The 16,599-nt window shown below is 40.0% G+C and overlaps 1 protein-coding gene across 1 annotated transcript in view; it reads left to right on the top strand.

Annotated features, from left to right (window-relative positions):
* The window catches only part of TRIO (trio Rho guanine nucleotide exchange factor), a 264,384-nt gene that overhangs the window by 221,513 nt on the left and 26,272 nt on the right, over window positions 1–16,599 (top strand). The window contains exons 35-38 of the mRNA XM_075706194.1: window positions 7,384–7,676; window positions 9,403–9,573; window positions 14,169–14,264; window positions 16,432–16,580. Of these exons, the coding sequence (XP_075562309.1) occupies window positions 7,384–7,676; window positions 9,403–9,573; window positions 14,169–14,264; window positions 16,432–16,580 (709 nt within the window). The remainder of the gene's footprint in view (window positions 1–7,383; window positions 7,677–9,402; window positions 9,574–14,168; window positions 14,265–16,431; window positions 16,581–16,599) is intronic.

Raw genomic sequence — 16,599 nt, 5'->3', positions numbered from 1 at the left:
GTGAAGTGCAAGAGATAAATAAATAACTGATGGCCCCAGCTGGCCCAAAGAAACTCACTGGAGGTTGTACATGAAAAGGAGAAAACTTTGCCTGGAAATTAGAACATGGGCTTCTGTTCATTAGCTCTTATGCAAAAGCATGCTCAGGGTCTTCCCTGTGCAGTTAGCGGTTAGTAGAAATACACCTCCCCTTACATCACCATACTAAAATAATCAGGGCACTTGCTTTGATCTGTAGAGAGTTAAGAGAGGGTGGCTTAGTGCACTGACATAGAGTGAGCACTTGACTGAGAAACAGTACTAAATGGCATAAATCTGTCCTTGGCATGTCCTGCCGGGCACGTTGGATGTAGCTGTCTTTAAATCTGAGCAAACAGGTGGTCAAAAGAGTGGAGTTGAGATCCAGACGTTGCCTGTTAAAATACAAGCTGCGTACAGGGAAGCTGAGGTTATATCTATTAAAAGCTTGTGGTTTTCGCAAACTGTGAAGCTAAACTTCAGCAGTGTGAGTAACTTTTAATACTTCCTACTTGTGACACAAAATATATTTCTCTCCTATTTCTGGAGAGAAAACCAGCTTATTGAAAAGAATGAAATGCCCTACAAAGTCCATTTTCCCTTTCTGTAGTGCTGCCTTGCGCTTGTAGTAATATACAAGATTTAGGTTTGGGGTTTTGTATCCCTGTGGTCTGGATTCCAGGGAGCACAAACAGAACTACTTCTGTTAACCTGGGAAAGTTTTTTCTGGCACAATATCATGCCTTCTTCCTGCTTAAAAAAAAAAGGGGGGGTGGGAGGGGGGTGGGGTGGGGATGGGGAGAGAAAAACAAGTGTGGATGCAAAACCGTCCAGCAGTTGTAAGAGGATGATTTTTTCCATCTAAAGTTTGTTGGTGTTTAGCTCCTAGATAGTGGTTGGTGTGTTTACAGCTTTCTCTGTGTGCAAGCTATAATGCATATGAAATTATTTAGAAGTGTAAATGTAAAACCTTGATTTTACTTTTACGGGGTAGGAAGGCAGGAGAGGATATTAAAAAAAAAAATTAAAAATAGTAATAACATAAGTGTATTAAACCGTTCAGGCATATGCCACTAATTTTCTAACTCAAATGAATGGTATATTCTTTTTGCCCTTAATCAGAGATTTTCTTTATTCCTTTCTCTAGCGCTGTTGCAAATAAGTCTGTTGGATGACTTTTCTCAATTTCAGAAAGACCTTTAGAAGTTCAGATGACAGTGTCTGTCTTGGGGGGAGTGTTTTTGGGTTGTTTTTTTTTTTTTTTTTTAATTGCAGACATGCTTGTGGGGCAGCTTAGCCCATTAAGAGAAGCTGAAGAATATCTAGCCTCAAGCTTAGAATTCCAGTCTATCTGATATTAACACAATCAGCTTTTGATTACTTGGAAGACTTAATTATTGAATACATTTAAATCCAAGTGCTCTGAACTAATGTCCATATCAGTCAAAATTAATACAGATTAACTCATTAATCAGGGATGAAATACTAAGGAGTAGAACTCTTTGTCTATTCACACACCGAAAATATTACAAATTGCATTTCAGCATAGTGCGTAACTTGAAATAAAAGGCAGGAAAGGTTTGCTGACCAGAGATGAAGAGTGAGTGTGTGCGTTCTACTCCAAACACAACTGTGATTGAAGGATTTTCTTTTATGTATTGAGTACTAGCTTTCTGCATTTTGTGAATTTTTTTTAAGAAACTAGTTTCATGAAAATTGTTGCACTATCTCTATATTGTAAGTGAAACTCATGCTTCCCAAAGGGGGTGGTGGAAATTCCCCGTTTGCAAGCCTGATAAAGCTCAAGCTGCATTGTCTTTAAATGGTACCTACTTCTATGGTGGCTTGTTAAAGTTGAAACGCATCTAATGCCTTTTGATGTATAATCCAGTATTGGTTTACAAAAAATACGCGGTGAGGGTAGTCTGAAGAGGATACCCAGCAGGAGAGAAATAAAATTCCTGACGTACAAAAGTATCTGGATGGTCTTGTACATGGCAGATTGATGGCCTCTTACTTCAAAAGCAGTTCCCAGGCAGAAACTGTGCATGTGCATGTCCACAAATAAATAAACCTCACACTCTTTTTTCAAGCTTTCCCCATTTCATCTAATAACAAATGATTACTGTGTACACAGGCGGGGTTTTATGGGCTTTTGTCATTAGATGCTTGTAAACTCTTTTTGCTTCGTCTGATGGTACGTTGACTTGGCTCGGGTCGGGGCCTGTGTGTTTGTAGGTAGATACGGGCTTGGGAGGTGACTGAACTCTAGCCGTTTCCAATTTACATGTTAAACTTGCAAGTGCATCAGTGTAGATCACGCTCTCTGTGGTTTGAACCAACCAGCAGCTCTTGTCCCCAAATATTTGTAATGTACCTGCATTAAATCTTACTGATCAGCTGGTTAACTGCCCTGCGTGACAGGTTTTGTGGGCACTCTGGTCCTTAAGTCCGCGGTGGATGGCAGGTCTGCAGTGGCAGTTTGATGTGCCAGTTGGGGTTACTATGTTTGCTTTGCTCCATTTTTCACTCCTTGCCCCATCCCTGTTTCGTAGTCCAGAGATGGTGAAATGTTTTTCTTTTTGGTTTTGCAGCATTTTGGGATTAGAGATGCAGAGCAGGCATCAGACGGGCTCGGTTTGATTCCCTAGGTTAGGAAGTCAGGTTTTTGTAGCCCCTTGCTCTCCTTGTAAATGCTAAAACTCTAAAAACAGCAATATGGAAATAGTTAATATGAAGCAGAGTCTTTCAAGTCATCAACTAGCTTAACATGGCTGATTTATTTTTTAGGGAAAAAAAACAGTTTATTAATCACAGATGTGCATGTTTCTGGTGTTAAGAAAGCTGGGACTAGAATGAGAATTCCCATTTCCCTTCCAGTTTCAAAAAATTGCCTATTCGTTGGAGGTAACTTTATCTTCTAGTTTGAGGGGGTCAGAACCCATGCTGCCTGCCCTTTTTCTTTAGCTTCAAAAATATATTTACGGACTCTTAGTGAACTCTCTGACCTCACCACCAGAGCAACATATGTGGTTTTTACTTTGAGAGAAATGGCAGTTAAATGCCTTCTTTTCTTATTGTGGCTATGAATTACAAAGCAAAGCCCATCCATTAGGTTTTTTAAAATAATTTATTGAATTACAAAGCTGTCTCTACTTGAGCAAATAGTGATTTTATTAAATTTGATGGTTTCTTGTTGGATTGGTGTTGCTGTGTGTGATCGTTATATGCGTGTTGGATTTTTCTCTCCAAGATGGCCATCTGTTGCATTTATCTTTTTTTAAAAGGGAATCTGACACTCACTAGAAAGTTTACTGTACTTGAAACACAGTTGGGGTTAGCATACCCCAAATTTATTCCATCTGTTTTGGTTTTAAAAGTCCATGTTGTTCTTGGTTTAATTTTGAATACTCCTTTTTCCTCTTAGCATGTTTTAGTGACAAAATATTCTTGAGCAACCCTAGAAAAACAATTTTCTATGTAGTCATAAAGGAAACAAAGCCAATTTAGTGTAAACATTCCCAAGCATGGTAATCAATCAAACCAAGTCTGTATTCTTAATTGTATAGATAGAAGTAGTATATAGTGATGGGGCAGTGGGAAATAAGACACACCCATGTGGCTGTTCTCATAGTGAAGGTGAAAGGGCTTTCTGTGCTCTTGAAAATGCCTGTATTGGATATTGATACTCCCTAATGTTTGCATCTGGCAATACCTCTACTTAAACATATGAACTTCAGCACCTAGGTTTTTTCGTGACTGTGCTCTAGTATTGTAACTGGTCTCCTGAGGAAGCAGATGGGAGTAAGAATTGGAGAATCTGGACTCCTGTCAGCTGGCATGGGATGGGAAAATGGACAGTAAAGGGTCTCACTGGGAAAACACTGGTGTGGAATATTTGTAGTGAGTATTAACATTGAGCTATGAGTCTGTAGGGATGTCTTCTGCAAATTTAAGGAGTGGTGAAAATCGGGTCTGATCTCTGAAGAGACTAGTGGGTTGGTATTCCATTTGGGTTAACACTGGTGATGTTAAACCTCTCTTTCTTCTTTTTTTTAAAGTTTGTTTTGAATAAAATTTGATCTTTAAGCTTCAGTGTTTATGGCAATGCAGTATTTTTATTCATTTTAAGCTTTTCCTTCTCCCCCAGTGCTTTAATGCTTTAAAGAGCAAAGTGGAACAGTGCTATCATTTTGGTGTACTACTTACACTTTGTCTGCTCTTATGATTCCCTGAAGCCCTAATAATACTTCAATAAGTACTTCATAGTAAATCATGCAGAAGAGAAGATGAGAAGCAGTTACATGCTGCACGCCAAATGACAACTAATGCTGTGTGGGAGGATATGGCTAAAGTATGTGCTGCGAAACATGTCTGGCTAATATTGTTTTGTCTCTTAGATCCTCTCCAGTTGAATGGAGTGTACATATTTCTTCCTGCTCTCTTCCCTCTTTCTGTCCACAAACTCTTGGCCAACTTGGGTTAAGAGTAGGAGTGGTACAGCAAAAGTGCAGTCGGACAAATACTCGTCTCCCACAGTTTCAGGGGCTCTGCGTTGTGCTATTCAGTAGTTGATAAGTGTGGATTGTCAAAAGGATGGGTGAGAATTTGAGGAGGTGGAGCACAGGTTTTTATAAAAAGAAAAATGGATTTATTAACTGCAGGCATGTTACATGCTTAGGGATAGGCATGTTTATGTAAAAGTAAATCTTATGCAATCAGTTACTGCACCACCACACTGCCTTGTTCTTAGAAAGGAGTGATTGTAAAGGAAAGAAATGCACCAGCTACAAAAATACAAAACAGTACATAGTGAACTTCTGTGAAGGCTTAATTGCTTTTTTTTATATAAACAAGTGAATGTGCTCTGTTTTATTTGTATGGAAGGAACTTGTATGAACCATTGGGACAAAAAAAAACAAGTGAAAGAAAAACTTGGCTGAGCAATTGTAACATCTTCAAGCTTGGGAGTCTTGAAAATAAAGCATTTAGTTTGTGCTTTAAGAAACTTGATTTACAAGAACGCCAGCATTGCTTTCTCCTCTTCTGTGTTCCACTAGCAGAGTGGCAGAAGGTTATTTATTGATACACGATTAACAGCTGATGTTTGCTATAATTTCTGAAACAAGGTATCTGATAAAAATTAAAAGGTGCATGATACAATAAGGTAAAGTTGAGTTTGGTGAAAGAGAAGTCAAACTAACTTTTTACAGAGGTTTAATAGGAGATTGTTTGGATTCCTGTGGAGAGCTTGCAGATGGTTGGAAGTTTTGTTTGGAATTTTTTTAATAAGCAGACAGCTTTTTTTTTCTTTATTTAAAAAAAGTAAAAAGCTGTCATGATGTGGATGCTGATGGCTAGTGGGCTTGCTTTTCTTACATATGTGCTGAGGACCCTTAAGCAGTAATCCAGGGGCCTTGAGAGATACTCAGATTGCAAGTTGAAAACATTTGTTATAGGTAATTAATTTCTTCCTTATGTTTCCTGCTTCAACAAGAAAACAATTGGTAATTCTGTAGCACTGCTATCCCAAGATTTAGAGGCAAAGCCAACTAGTGGAACTCTGCATCTGCTTCTTGGTAGTACCCATCACTTAAAGCCTTGAAACCAGGTTAATGGCATAATAGCAAGTCTCCTTACCCATGTGCAGCAGAGCTGCAGCTGTGGCCAGAAGATAATTCTGTAGATGAATCCTGGTTCTGGGTGACTTGCTTTAAAGTGTTAGCAACTAGCTTGTTAGACTGAAGGTATGCTTTATAAAGTTTGTTTTTCTTCTGCTTTATGGAAACATGATGAAAGTGGTGGTTAATAGCAATTATTATGTATGTATTCACACAGTGTATGCTACAGGAGTTCTTAGCATCAGAGCTGATGTATCTTAATGGTCACGTGCCATTTAGATTTTATTAGAATAGAGAAAAAACTTGACAAAGAGCCTGATAGAACACAATTTTGGATTCCAAGGAAGGGATGCCCTTTTAGGAACAGCTTGAACAGTGAAGAAAAAGTAAAAAGTACTAACTTACTATATTCACATTTTATGTCTCTTTCCCCATGTCAGTTCAAAGCCATAATTTGCACTTAATACTCTATGGAAACAGAGCAGGCTCACATACTTGTGTGTAGACCCAAGGCATTTGGGTGTTTACAATGAAGTGTATTGCCACATCAGTGTGACCATATTATTCTACAGAATTCAAACTACCTCTGGTCAGACTGGCAATATCCTTTTTACAGAAAAGCTGCCAGAAGAGGTGACCTGAACATCTGTGTCAAGCCTCAAGAAGGAACACAAGCACTGCATTTAATTCCCAGCAGTAGAAACGTTCAACAAAACATTATTTATGTCATCCTTATATAAACTATCTATCTACAAAAGTGCACACACAGGGGGAAAAAAAACCAAACATATTTGACAACCTAGGAGAGTCTTGTTAATACCCTAGTGATAGATAATATTCATAGGAGTGGTGTTACACAAGAATGTGTCCAGAAAAAAAGTATGTTTTTAGGAAAAGAGAATTGGTGGGAGAAAAAGAATTGAGCTGCATGGGGAAAAAAGAAATGTAGTCTCACAATAGCTAACTGGTGGGTGTTTATCATAAGCATACGGTCCAATTCAAGTGACAGGAGCCTCGGTGGGAAAGTAGTATCAACCTCATGCACATATAACTATGGCTTGAGAAAAGTGTATCCTTTATTTGACTGCAGAACTTCAGGCATTGTCTAGCTGAGAAATACTGCTGATACTGAGATTTGAGCAAATGGACTCTTAAACTTGGATGTTCTGCGCCTTTTAAAAAAAAAACAAATGAAGCAGCCAAAACTTGGAGAAGATTTAAGCAAAAGACAAACATTTAGCTGTTTTCTGGATTCTTCTTTCACCTTTCCCAAGGGTAGGGGAAATAAATAATGAAAGTAACTGGAGCATTTATAATAAAATTTGGTGTTTGAAAAATAATTTACTTATCGAGGCAATTATTTTTACTCTTCATATCCATGCTCAAAGCAGTATACATTGAAAGATAAAACAAGCATATCCTTCCATAAAGTTAGATGACATATGGAAAGTATAATCCACTATCAAATAAGTATCAGCAGTGGTAAGTATGAATTATAATTGAGGCAGGAGCAACTTAATGAAGCTTGACTGTGGTAAGCATCTAAATGGTGCTTATGTGTGGGTGGCCATGCGCAGAATGAACACTGATAGTTGTGACGTCGTTAAAGGCCAGGTTACTTCAAAATAATATGGTCAATTCGTCCATAAAACCAATCTGATAGCCATTATTACATACGTCATTTGCCTTGTTTCTCACTTACCAGTGTTTCAGCTTCAAAATACTCCTCTCGTTCTTTTTTCAGACTCCCTTTCCGTCTCCAGCAATGATGCCAGTCCTCCTGCTTCAGTAACATCGCTTCAGCCCCACATGATCGGTGCACAGAGCTCCCCAGGCCCCAAGCGCCCTGGCAACACTTTGAGAAAATGGCTCACCAGTCCCGTGAGGCGTCTTAGCAGTGGAAAAGCAGACGGGCATGTCAAAAAACTAGCCCACAAGCATAAGAAGAGTAGAGAGGTTCGCAAAAGTGCCGATGCAGGCTCTCAGAAGGATTCTGATGATAGTGCAGCAACCCCACAGGATGAAACTGTTGAAGAGGTAAGTGTTCAGGGCAGCTTTCCGAGACTTGTTTCTATGTTTTTTCAAAGAACTAAATCTTGTCAGGTGAAGGTTGTCTCCTGAGTTGATTGTCCAGCAGTTAGGCAAAGTGGCGTGTGCCATGTGCTCGTTCTTGATGACTGGTGAACTCTGCATAAGTACTGTGCCAGGCACAGTTTGTGCACTTCTGCACAAAGCTCTGTGGAGAAGGACATCTAGTTGAAGAAGAGAAATGGGAGAGTCAAAAGTTGTTCTTTGGCTTTGCTCTCTTATCCTACTCAGGAAAGCAGCTCTGTGAGTACAGGTGCTTCATGTTCTGGGAATAATCAGGTCATTTTGTATTTCCTTTCCTTTTCTTGTTGGTGGATCAGAGAAAGTATAGGGAGAGCTGCTTAACTGCTTAAAGCCGTATTTACATCTTGAGCAAGAGTTAGAGCACAGAAAAATTACTGGTCCTTCAGATGAAGAGGTAGTTAACCATTGGCCAAATAACAAACATGGCAGTTTTCATCGGAGGGAAGGAAATTGTGAACTGTTTCAGATTTTGCCATCAAGGACATCTACTGAAGGTTTCCCTTCCTCCCACAAACATGTGCCCATCCTTCTAAGCCTGGAACTCGTGTATGAGCAAAGCCTGCTTCCAGTTAGGTGCAGACAGAGCCAAATTCTCTTCTGTTACAAACCTATGGTTCAGGCTGAAATGAATGGCATCTTACTGCTTTGAAGGGCACAGCCACTTGCATGCTATACAGTTATTCCCTTTTACTAGCCTTGCATCTGACTAGCGGTTTTGGTAGTTACTGTACAGAAAATTGGTCTCAGATGCCCAACTAATTATTTAGTACATGTTTTTATTTGCTCCCGACATATTTTGCTGCAAGCTTGGAATATCAGTGAAGTTATACAGTAAATATAGGGAAAAAAAAGTCTGGAGACTTGGCAGCATTGGTGAACTGGGAGATGTGGTTTGGGAAGGAATATTGGCCTCTGTCCTTGAATGTCAGGCTGTAGAAAGAGACCCTCTGTGATGCAGTTGTAGGATTGTTTTGGAATTATCTGTTACTCTGCAGTTCTGTGAGGGAGGGAAAACCTAAGGCCCATGCCTTAAAGTCAGGAAAAAACAATAATCACCTATGCTGTCTTCCTTTAAAGGTAGTTAAATTATCCTGCGAGACCAGTTACATTAAACTTTGGCTAATTGAAATCATAGTTCCTTGTATAAATGGAAAGATTGCCTTTCAACACAACTGTAAAAATTATACAAGCAGACTGGTCTCACTACCTGGGGGGGGCAGAAAGGATAATTGACAAAATACTTCATGTTGTAATAGGGTTTTTTTATACCCTTTAGAAGTCTTGCTATGAGGGTTCATACTTCAGATACAAAGTTCTTGAGTTTCTAAGTTAGAGGAATGTGGCTCTTTACTGAACTGAACTTGGAAAGCAAGCATGGCTTTGGTAACACTTTCCTGTAGTAAATTTCAAGCTGAATGTCTTGTTCTCAGTATCTCAATCCATCTGCTTTTACCAAACACTGAAAACGTTATCTTTGGCATCTACTTTTTTCCCCTCTGTTAAGGGGCAGCACTGTGTCTGTAGGATCATCTTGACTTGTTGGGAGAGGGGTGAATCTGCAGAACAGACTTGTTTAAGGCATGTTTGTGTTGAACAAGCTTCATGCTGCTGAGGAGGTAACAGAGCTTGTATGTCTTGATTTCATTTTCAGAGAGGTCGGAATGAGGGGCTGAGCAGTGGCACTCTGTCCAAGTCATCCTCTTCAGGCATGCAGAGCTGTGGAGAGGAGGAAGGTGAAGAGGGAGCAGATGCTGTACCGCTTCCTCCTCCAATGGCAATTCAGCAACACAGTCTTCTCCAGCCAGACTCGCAGGATGACAAGGTAGGAGGAGGAAGCGGGGAAGGCTTCACATGTTGAGACAACCTCTGTTTGCTCAAGTCTTTCTTCTGTTTCCAAAATCTCTGTAATGCATGTAATACAGCTTTATGGTAGACAGAAGTAATCACTATGCCACTTCAGACAATGTTAAAAGGGTTTCCTGTGGAAAGAGTGTGAATTAAATGCATGTTTATTTTAAAAGCACAAGTGCAGAAATTTTTCTACTAGCACTTTAAATGTGGAAATGGGCCACTTTGTTTGCAGGCCTGTTTACGTCTGTTTAACAGATGACAGATTTAGTGATTAGAATTTAGTTGTTTTATAATCATATCTTTGGGTACTGAGGTTAAAATACTATGTGCAAGTAAAGCTTATCTGGAGAAATTAACAGTTGTACATAATGTTTTTAGATCATAGGCTGTTCATCAGGCCTTACTATTTTGGATAGTCTCAGTTCGGGGAAAAAAAATTCTGGGGACATGTCTTAGCAGAAAAAGCTGGTCACATCAACCCTGCAGTGTTTTTGTATAGCAGTATAGCTTTTTTTTTTCTTTCTTTTTCTTTCTTTTTTTTTTTTTTTTTTGGTGCCTCTACAAGTGTAGTAAGAAGTTAATATCCAAATAAGGGTAATAATCGAGCTGGTTTTTACAAACAAAGGCATATTAAAATCAAGGGTAAAAATTTTGCAGCAGTAATGAAATTAGAATTAGTAACTGCATGAAGGAGATCTTAACTTGCATGTTACGTGTTTTTCTTAAACTTTGTGATGTTCATACATTGGGAGGATTTATGTCCCTTTTCAACCTGGATCAAATGTTTAGGGGACAACTATCAAGCGTGGAAATAGAAGGTTTTAGAGCAGAAAGAGTGTGGACTTGTGCAGCAAATATTCACATTCACTGCTTGCTTCCCATTTTACTGCTTAAAATTTTTAGCCATTGTAATCTACAGCATGAACATTGTTAGTGAATTTTGTGGATGGTTACTCACTGTTCCGAGTGATGCAGATGTTATTGATAACTTTGGCTGATCTTGTTGACTTCTCTTCTTTCCTTCCTTTTATCCCACTGCTCTTCAGTGAGGATCTCAATCATCCCTGAAGCTGTCATTTGTAGGATCAAAATGGCTGGCTCCCATGCTCTATGTGTATTTAATTGCTACATGTTTTCTGCATCAAAAAAGTGTAATATATGAGTTGGGGGAGTTAATATATTAGGAAATATTCTTGAAACAAAACAGGTAAAAATAGGTATTTTAAAATTTTGCCAGCCTTTAGACCCGAGAGAATATTTTATTGCTAGAAAATAATCATCTCAGTTTGAGGTTTAGAAAGAGAATTACAATGCTGGTGAAAATATGTTAAAGTTCCTGCTGATAAGCTGCTGCATTTGCATGTCCCTTCTGTGATATAAAATATTTGTATGTAAGCCTTATAAAAAGTTCTCCAGAGAAAAATGGCTTTTGCTTATATAGCTCTTTTTGCACAGTAAGAACAGTTACATGAAGGGATATGCTTGTAAGTTAGTGTCCATTCACTTTTGTATTTCTGATGCAAAGTAAGACCCTTATCACAATAGAGTAGGAGGCTTTGAGTAGCTTTCAGTCCCCAGGAAAATTTTACTTTTCGCTTCTTAAAAGGTTAACATGCACCCACTGCAGTAAAAACATGTTGGAACAGTTTTTTAAGTAGCTTAAACCTCATTCTAGAAAAGATTTCTGAGAAGTTAAAATTTGGTACAGTTAATATAATACCATAACTTTTCAAAACATGTAAATCATGATTCATTTAAGGTGTGGGGGTTTTTGTGTAATATCTGTCCTACTGCATAGTGGGAGGCAAAAAGGTCCCCTCATGTGGCAGCCTGGGAGGTTGTGTGTGCCTCCCTGAAGTCCACACACCAAGGCATACCACTGATTTCCAGTACCTAAAGCAAATGCTTTACTGGAATGCAGAAGTGAGAAGCCAGAGCAAAGTTTTACCCAGCAGAAGTCAGTTGGCCCTATTGATGGAGTTAGATTAATAAATGGCTTGCAAACAAATTCCCAGTTGTCTGCCTTCTGGGTGGAGTCCTCCTTCACATTCCTGCCACGCTTAGTGGTTTCTTGGGTTGCTCAGCTCCTCTGCATCCCGAGGAATGTCTCCTCCTTTCCGTGACCTCAGAGGCTTGGCTTTCATCTGCGCCTCACTGCAAGCATTTCTTCCTCTCTAGGGCTCCTGGTCTACTCTCAGTGCTGGAAACTCCCTGCTCGCTGGGTTTCTCTGTCCCTACCCAGCCTGCTGTGGGCTCCAGCAACATCTCACACCTGCACGTGCTCAGCTGCTCCCTCCGCCTTTCCTTATTTTCTGGGCAAGGGGTGTACTCTGCTCCCAGAGTACTGTGTCCAGTTTTGGGCCCCTCAATACAAGAAAGACATTGAGGTCCTGGAGCGTGTCCAGAGAAGGGCAACCAAGCTGGTGAAGGGTCTGGAGCACAGGCCTTATGAGGAGCGGCTGAGGGAACTGGGGTTGTTTAGCCTGGAGAAGAGGAGGCTGAGGGGAGACCTTATCACTCTCTACAGCTACCTGAAAGGAGGTTGGAGTGAGGTGGGTGTTAGTCTCTTCTCCCATGCAGTTAGCGATAGGACGAGAGGAAATGGGCTCAAGCTGCGCCAGGGGAGGTTTAGGTTGGATATTAGGAAAAATTTCTTTGCGGAAAGGGTGGTCAAGCATTGGAACAGGCTGCCCAGAGAGGTGGTGGAGTCACCATCCCTGGAAGTGTTCAAAAAACAGGTAGATGTGGCACTTGGGGACATGGTTTAGTCTAGTCTGCCCTTGATTGGCTTAGGTGGGCTTGGTAGTGTGGGTTAATGGTTGGACTGGATGATCTTAAAGGTCTTTTCCAACCTAAACGATTCTATGATTCTATGATCGCCAGGAAGAAGGTCAGCAGGCAGACTTTACCTGTGCAGCCTGGCAGCTCCTTCTTTTTCAGATGATATGTGTGTGATACAACCATATGAACCAGAAACCAACCAGTTCTGAATTTTTACCAACAGTCACACCCCATATACTCCCATGGAGCAATAACAGAGAGAAGGGACCTCGACCCAAGTCTGATTCCAACACTGCCAGTGTTTTGTAAGGCTAAGCTGAGCTCCACATCCAAAGTGAAAACCCGCATACAAGCACAGCTTTGGAAAACCTGGTCAATAGTCAGATGTCAGGAGCACACAATTGCCTAAAAGACACACTGGCTGTGGGACTGCTCAGGTTCTGTCGTGCATGCAAACATCATGTGCTAGGCCATGCTGATTTGTCTGATATCACTAAATAACAACCATTTTCTCCCATAAGAGCTCATCTGCACAGTATGCATTCTTCTGTTCAGTAGAATCATTGCACACTTCATGGATTTGCATTTGATGGCAGTTACAAGTTGTTTGCATTTAATTTTTGGATAAGCAGTATTAAAGTTCCAAGATCAGTTACGTTAATATGAAACTAACTATTTTTGCTTTTTGTTTTCTCTTTTTGTAAACTCTGATGCAGCATTATGTTGACTTGTGTTCTGTCGCCACTTTGGCTCAGTTCCCATATCTTTCCATTTAAAGTTGTCTGTATTTCCTTTGCTTACCCAACCCATTTTCCTTTCCGAATAAGACAAATACAAGGCAAACTCCCTAAAATCTGTATGTTCTTTTTTTTGTATTGACTTTTGGGGAGCCTTGTTACACCCACACTTGATTTGAGCAGAACCTCTTGTGTTAAGTCATTATACGTGCCATTTCTGTGTCCAGTTTGTTGGAAACATTTGCAGGACAGCTTACTTTGTGCTACATGATGTTCACTGTGCTGTTCGTAATATGAAGTAAGGTTCATATTACACCCTGTTTCCACTTTCCAGTTATTTAATGATAAATGTAATATGCAAACAACTCTGCAGATTACTGAGGCTGAATTTAATGGCCCTCTCCCAGAATCCTTTACTGTGAACACCTTTTACCTTTAGTTGTATCTATAAACTGGCATTTTATAGCTTATGAGGCCAGAGATCATCTGTGCTCTACACATACCATTGGGGAAAATGGATGACACAAGGAATGGTGAGCTCAATTTCCCCTCTGAATCTGGGCAATATACCCCAGCTCCGTTAGAAAGGTAAATGCCCCTGAGTTACTGGTGTATCTTTTCTTAGCTTAGTGATGCTTCCTCCTTTATTTCAAGTCATCTTGGTTCCTGTTACTTTTCTGTAGTCATTACTTTTTTTAACCACCAATAAAGTATGTTAACAAACTGTTTGTTGTCTATTGAGTCAGCTCAGGTGATTTTATAGCTATTTGTCAGGCATTATCATAATCAGCAAGATGAAGGAAATTTCCTTGACTTCTATTGCATGTAGGAACAGGATTTTTTTTATCCCAGCATTTAACTTCTGTGGGGGTAACTTAAAATTTCCAATTCCAGTTGCCCAAGTTGGAAGGGATGATCTTAGTGTTATATTACACTGACGGTTACTGCCAGGTACCTTTGTCTAACAGAGAAGTGAAGGAGGTCTCTTGATCCTTGAGCAAGTACCAGGCTAACTCTGGGATTCTCCTTCCTTTGTGTCATTGCACAGACATCTTCTCGATTACTGGTGCGGCCGACCAGCTCTGAGACACCCAGTGCTGCAGAACTAGTCAGTGCAATTGAAGAGCTCGTCAAAAGTAAAATGGTGAGGCTGACTGGCAGATGCATGTGTTTAAAGACGTTGTGTCTTCAAGTCCTGACTTGCTATTCAAAGAAAAGCTACATGCCCATCCTGAGCGTACACCTTTGACTTGTAAAACTCGATGCCTGTTTCAAAAGTCACTTTCCGGGTTGGTGTGCTGGTCGCTTTGTATGCACTCTTTTGTGAAAGCACTTACTGAATAGGAAAATGGCTGTGTAGAAAAGCAAAAAACCAATAAATATGAGGGAGAGGAGAAGACAGCAAATGTATTTCCTGTTAGTAAAAAGAAAATGTCCTATCAGTGAAATGAATGCTAAGACCCAGGGTTACCCTGATTTGCCTGATAGGCCGTTATGAGAAGAATCCCTGAGACTGAATTTACAGCAAATCTTGCAGAGTTCAACAGTAAAGCAGATAGCATAAGTGTCTCTGTGTGAGGGTTATCTAGCTGTTTTTTAGGCAACATGATAAGAAGTAAGTTAAAGAGTGAAAGGATCATTTTGTATGTTAGTGGCTTCTTCCTTGCTTTGCAGTGTTGCTAACAAATTAAGTAGGAGGACATTGTGTCAGCTTTCTTAAGTTTCTGTGTTTTAAAATGTCTATGTTTCTGAAGATGCTCATTGACGAAGCATAGGGAATATGGATAATACCAGGAAGGCCCTCCTTCATATTCAAAACCCGACTTGACCCGGTCCTGGAAAACCTGCTCTAGATGACCCTGTTTGAGAAGGGGGATTGTTGGACTATATGGTCTCAGGAGGTCCCTCAGTGATTCTGTGATTCACTCAAAACCTTTAAGTCTGGCTTTTGCAACACAGACCCTGTTGGGCGTAGTTCAAGTGCTGCTGTGAAATCTCTACAGAGAATTGGAGAATGGCAGCCCCATGTTTCCAGAGGTTGAAATTTCCCAGGCTTGTTCTAAATTTAAGCAGCTTTGAATTTCAGAATGAGAAATTTGAATTTCCATTTTATATTTCCTCATTCAGAAAGACTTAACACTTCACTTACATTACTGCATGAAATAATACGCTAAGAGAACGCAGAAATTAACTTCGCTTTTTACTTCTGTTGCACCAGGCAGGTGAATAAGAAGTAATCTGTGGGAAAATTCAAAGCAGCTTTTTGTAAATGGAAAGTTTGACAGTGCATGTGTCTTTCAGGCAGCCTAGCAGTGGGTATAACTTAATGATCCATGCATATACTCCCTGGTGGAGATGTTCTCATTTCACAGTTTTAGCCAAGGGTCAGCTTCTCCTGGGTTTTGGGCCAGTCATATCATTATTGGATTTTTACTTTTTGTAGGGAAACAAAAAAGATTACAGCTGAACCCCACCCTGGTTAAGTAAATGTGTCTTCCATTAAAGCCTGTATCACATTCAAGGAAAAAGTGATCATAACTGTAGCTTGATCCAAGATTATGGGCTTGAATTAAAGAAGTCCAATAAATACTTCATAGAAGCTTGTTCGTATTATGTCTCCTATGGCTTCTCCATCTTTTGGACAAACAGAAGACTGTGGAATCCATGCAAGGGAGACAGTGTATCTGTCAGAAGAGATAGGGAATCTTTCCTAGGATCTGAACTGTCATGAAGCTCAAAAGTGACATTGACTGTAGAAGTCATCACTTTCTTCAATGAGTCAGTATTCTGGCTAGTTAATATGCTAAACAAAATGTCTGACAAAGAATGCCACTTCTGTGGTAATAAAAAATATAACATCCAAAGAATCTCCTTTAAAGATGCCCTATTTATTATTGACAGTAACTTGCATATGTCAGAACTAAAGTATGACAAGTATAATTTAATCCCTGGCAATAAGCACACATCTGTGTAGGTTCTACAATAGAAGTACTTACATCCCAACCAGGATAGTCTGATTCTTACCTCTTGCTGCTTAAACCAGCTGAACTCCTTTCTTTTCCTGTGAAGGAAAGACTGACGTATCTCAAATGTGCTTCTACAATAACCTTGTAGAAGGTTATTATAATAGGTTGTCTGTCCTGGAAAGACAAGTTGTTGGTTGGTTTCCTGGAAGCTTGAGACCACCTTTGCCAAGATATATTGCAATAATTGATCTCCCATAGGTTCCCGTATACAGTTGCATGTAAATGCTTCTTGTGAATAAAGGGGAAATAAATCATTGTTGCTGTCTGTCTTGAACTCCTTCTCAGGCTCTGGAGGACCGTCCAAGTTCCTTGCTGGTAGATCAAGGTGACAGCAGCAGTCCATCCTTCAACCCTTCAGATAACTCCCTTCTCTCCTCATCATCACCCATAGATGAGATGGAAGAAAGGAAATCCAGCTCCTTAAAAAGAAGACAGTAAGACCACATTTTCAGT

The sequence above is a fragment of the Pelecanus crispus genome, chromosome 2 (genome assembly GCF_030463565.1).
Source record: "Pelecanus crispus isolate bPelCri1 chromosome 2, bPelCri1.pri, whole genome shotgun sequence".
Lineage (NCBI taxonomy): Eukaryota > Metazoa > Chordata > Aves > Pelecaniformes > Pelecanidae > Pelecanus > Pelecanus crispus.
This window is presented reverse-complemented; position numbering and strand designations above follow the sequence as displayed.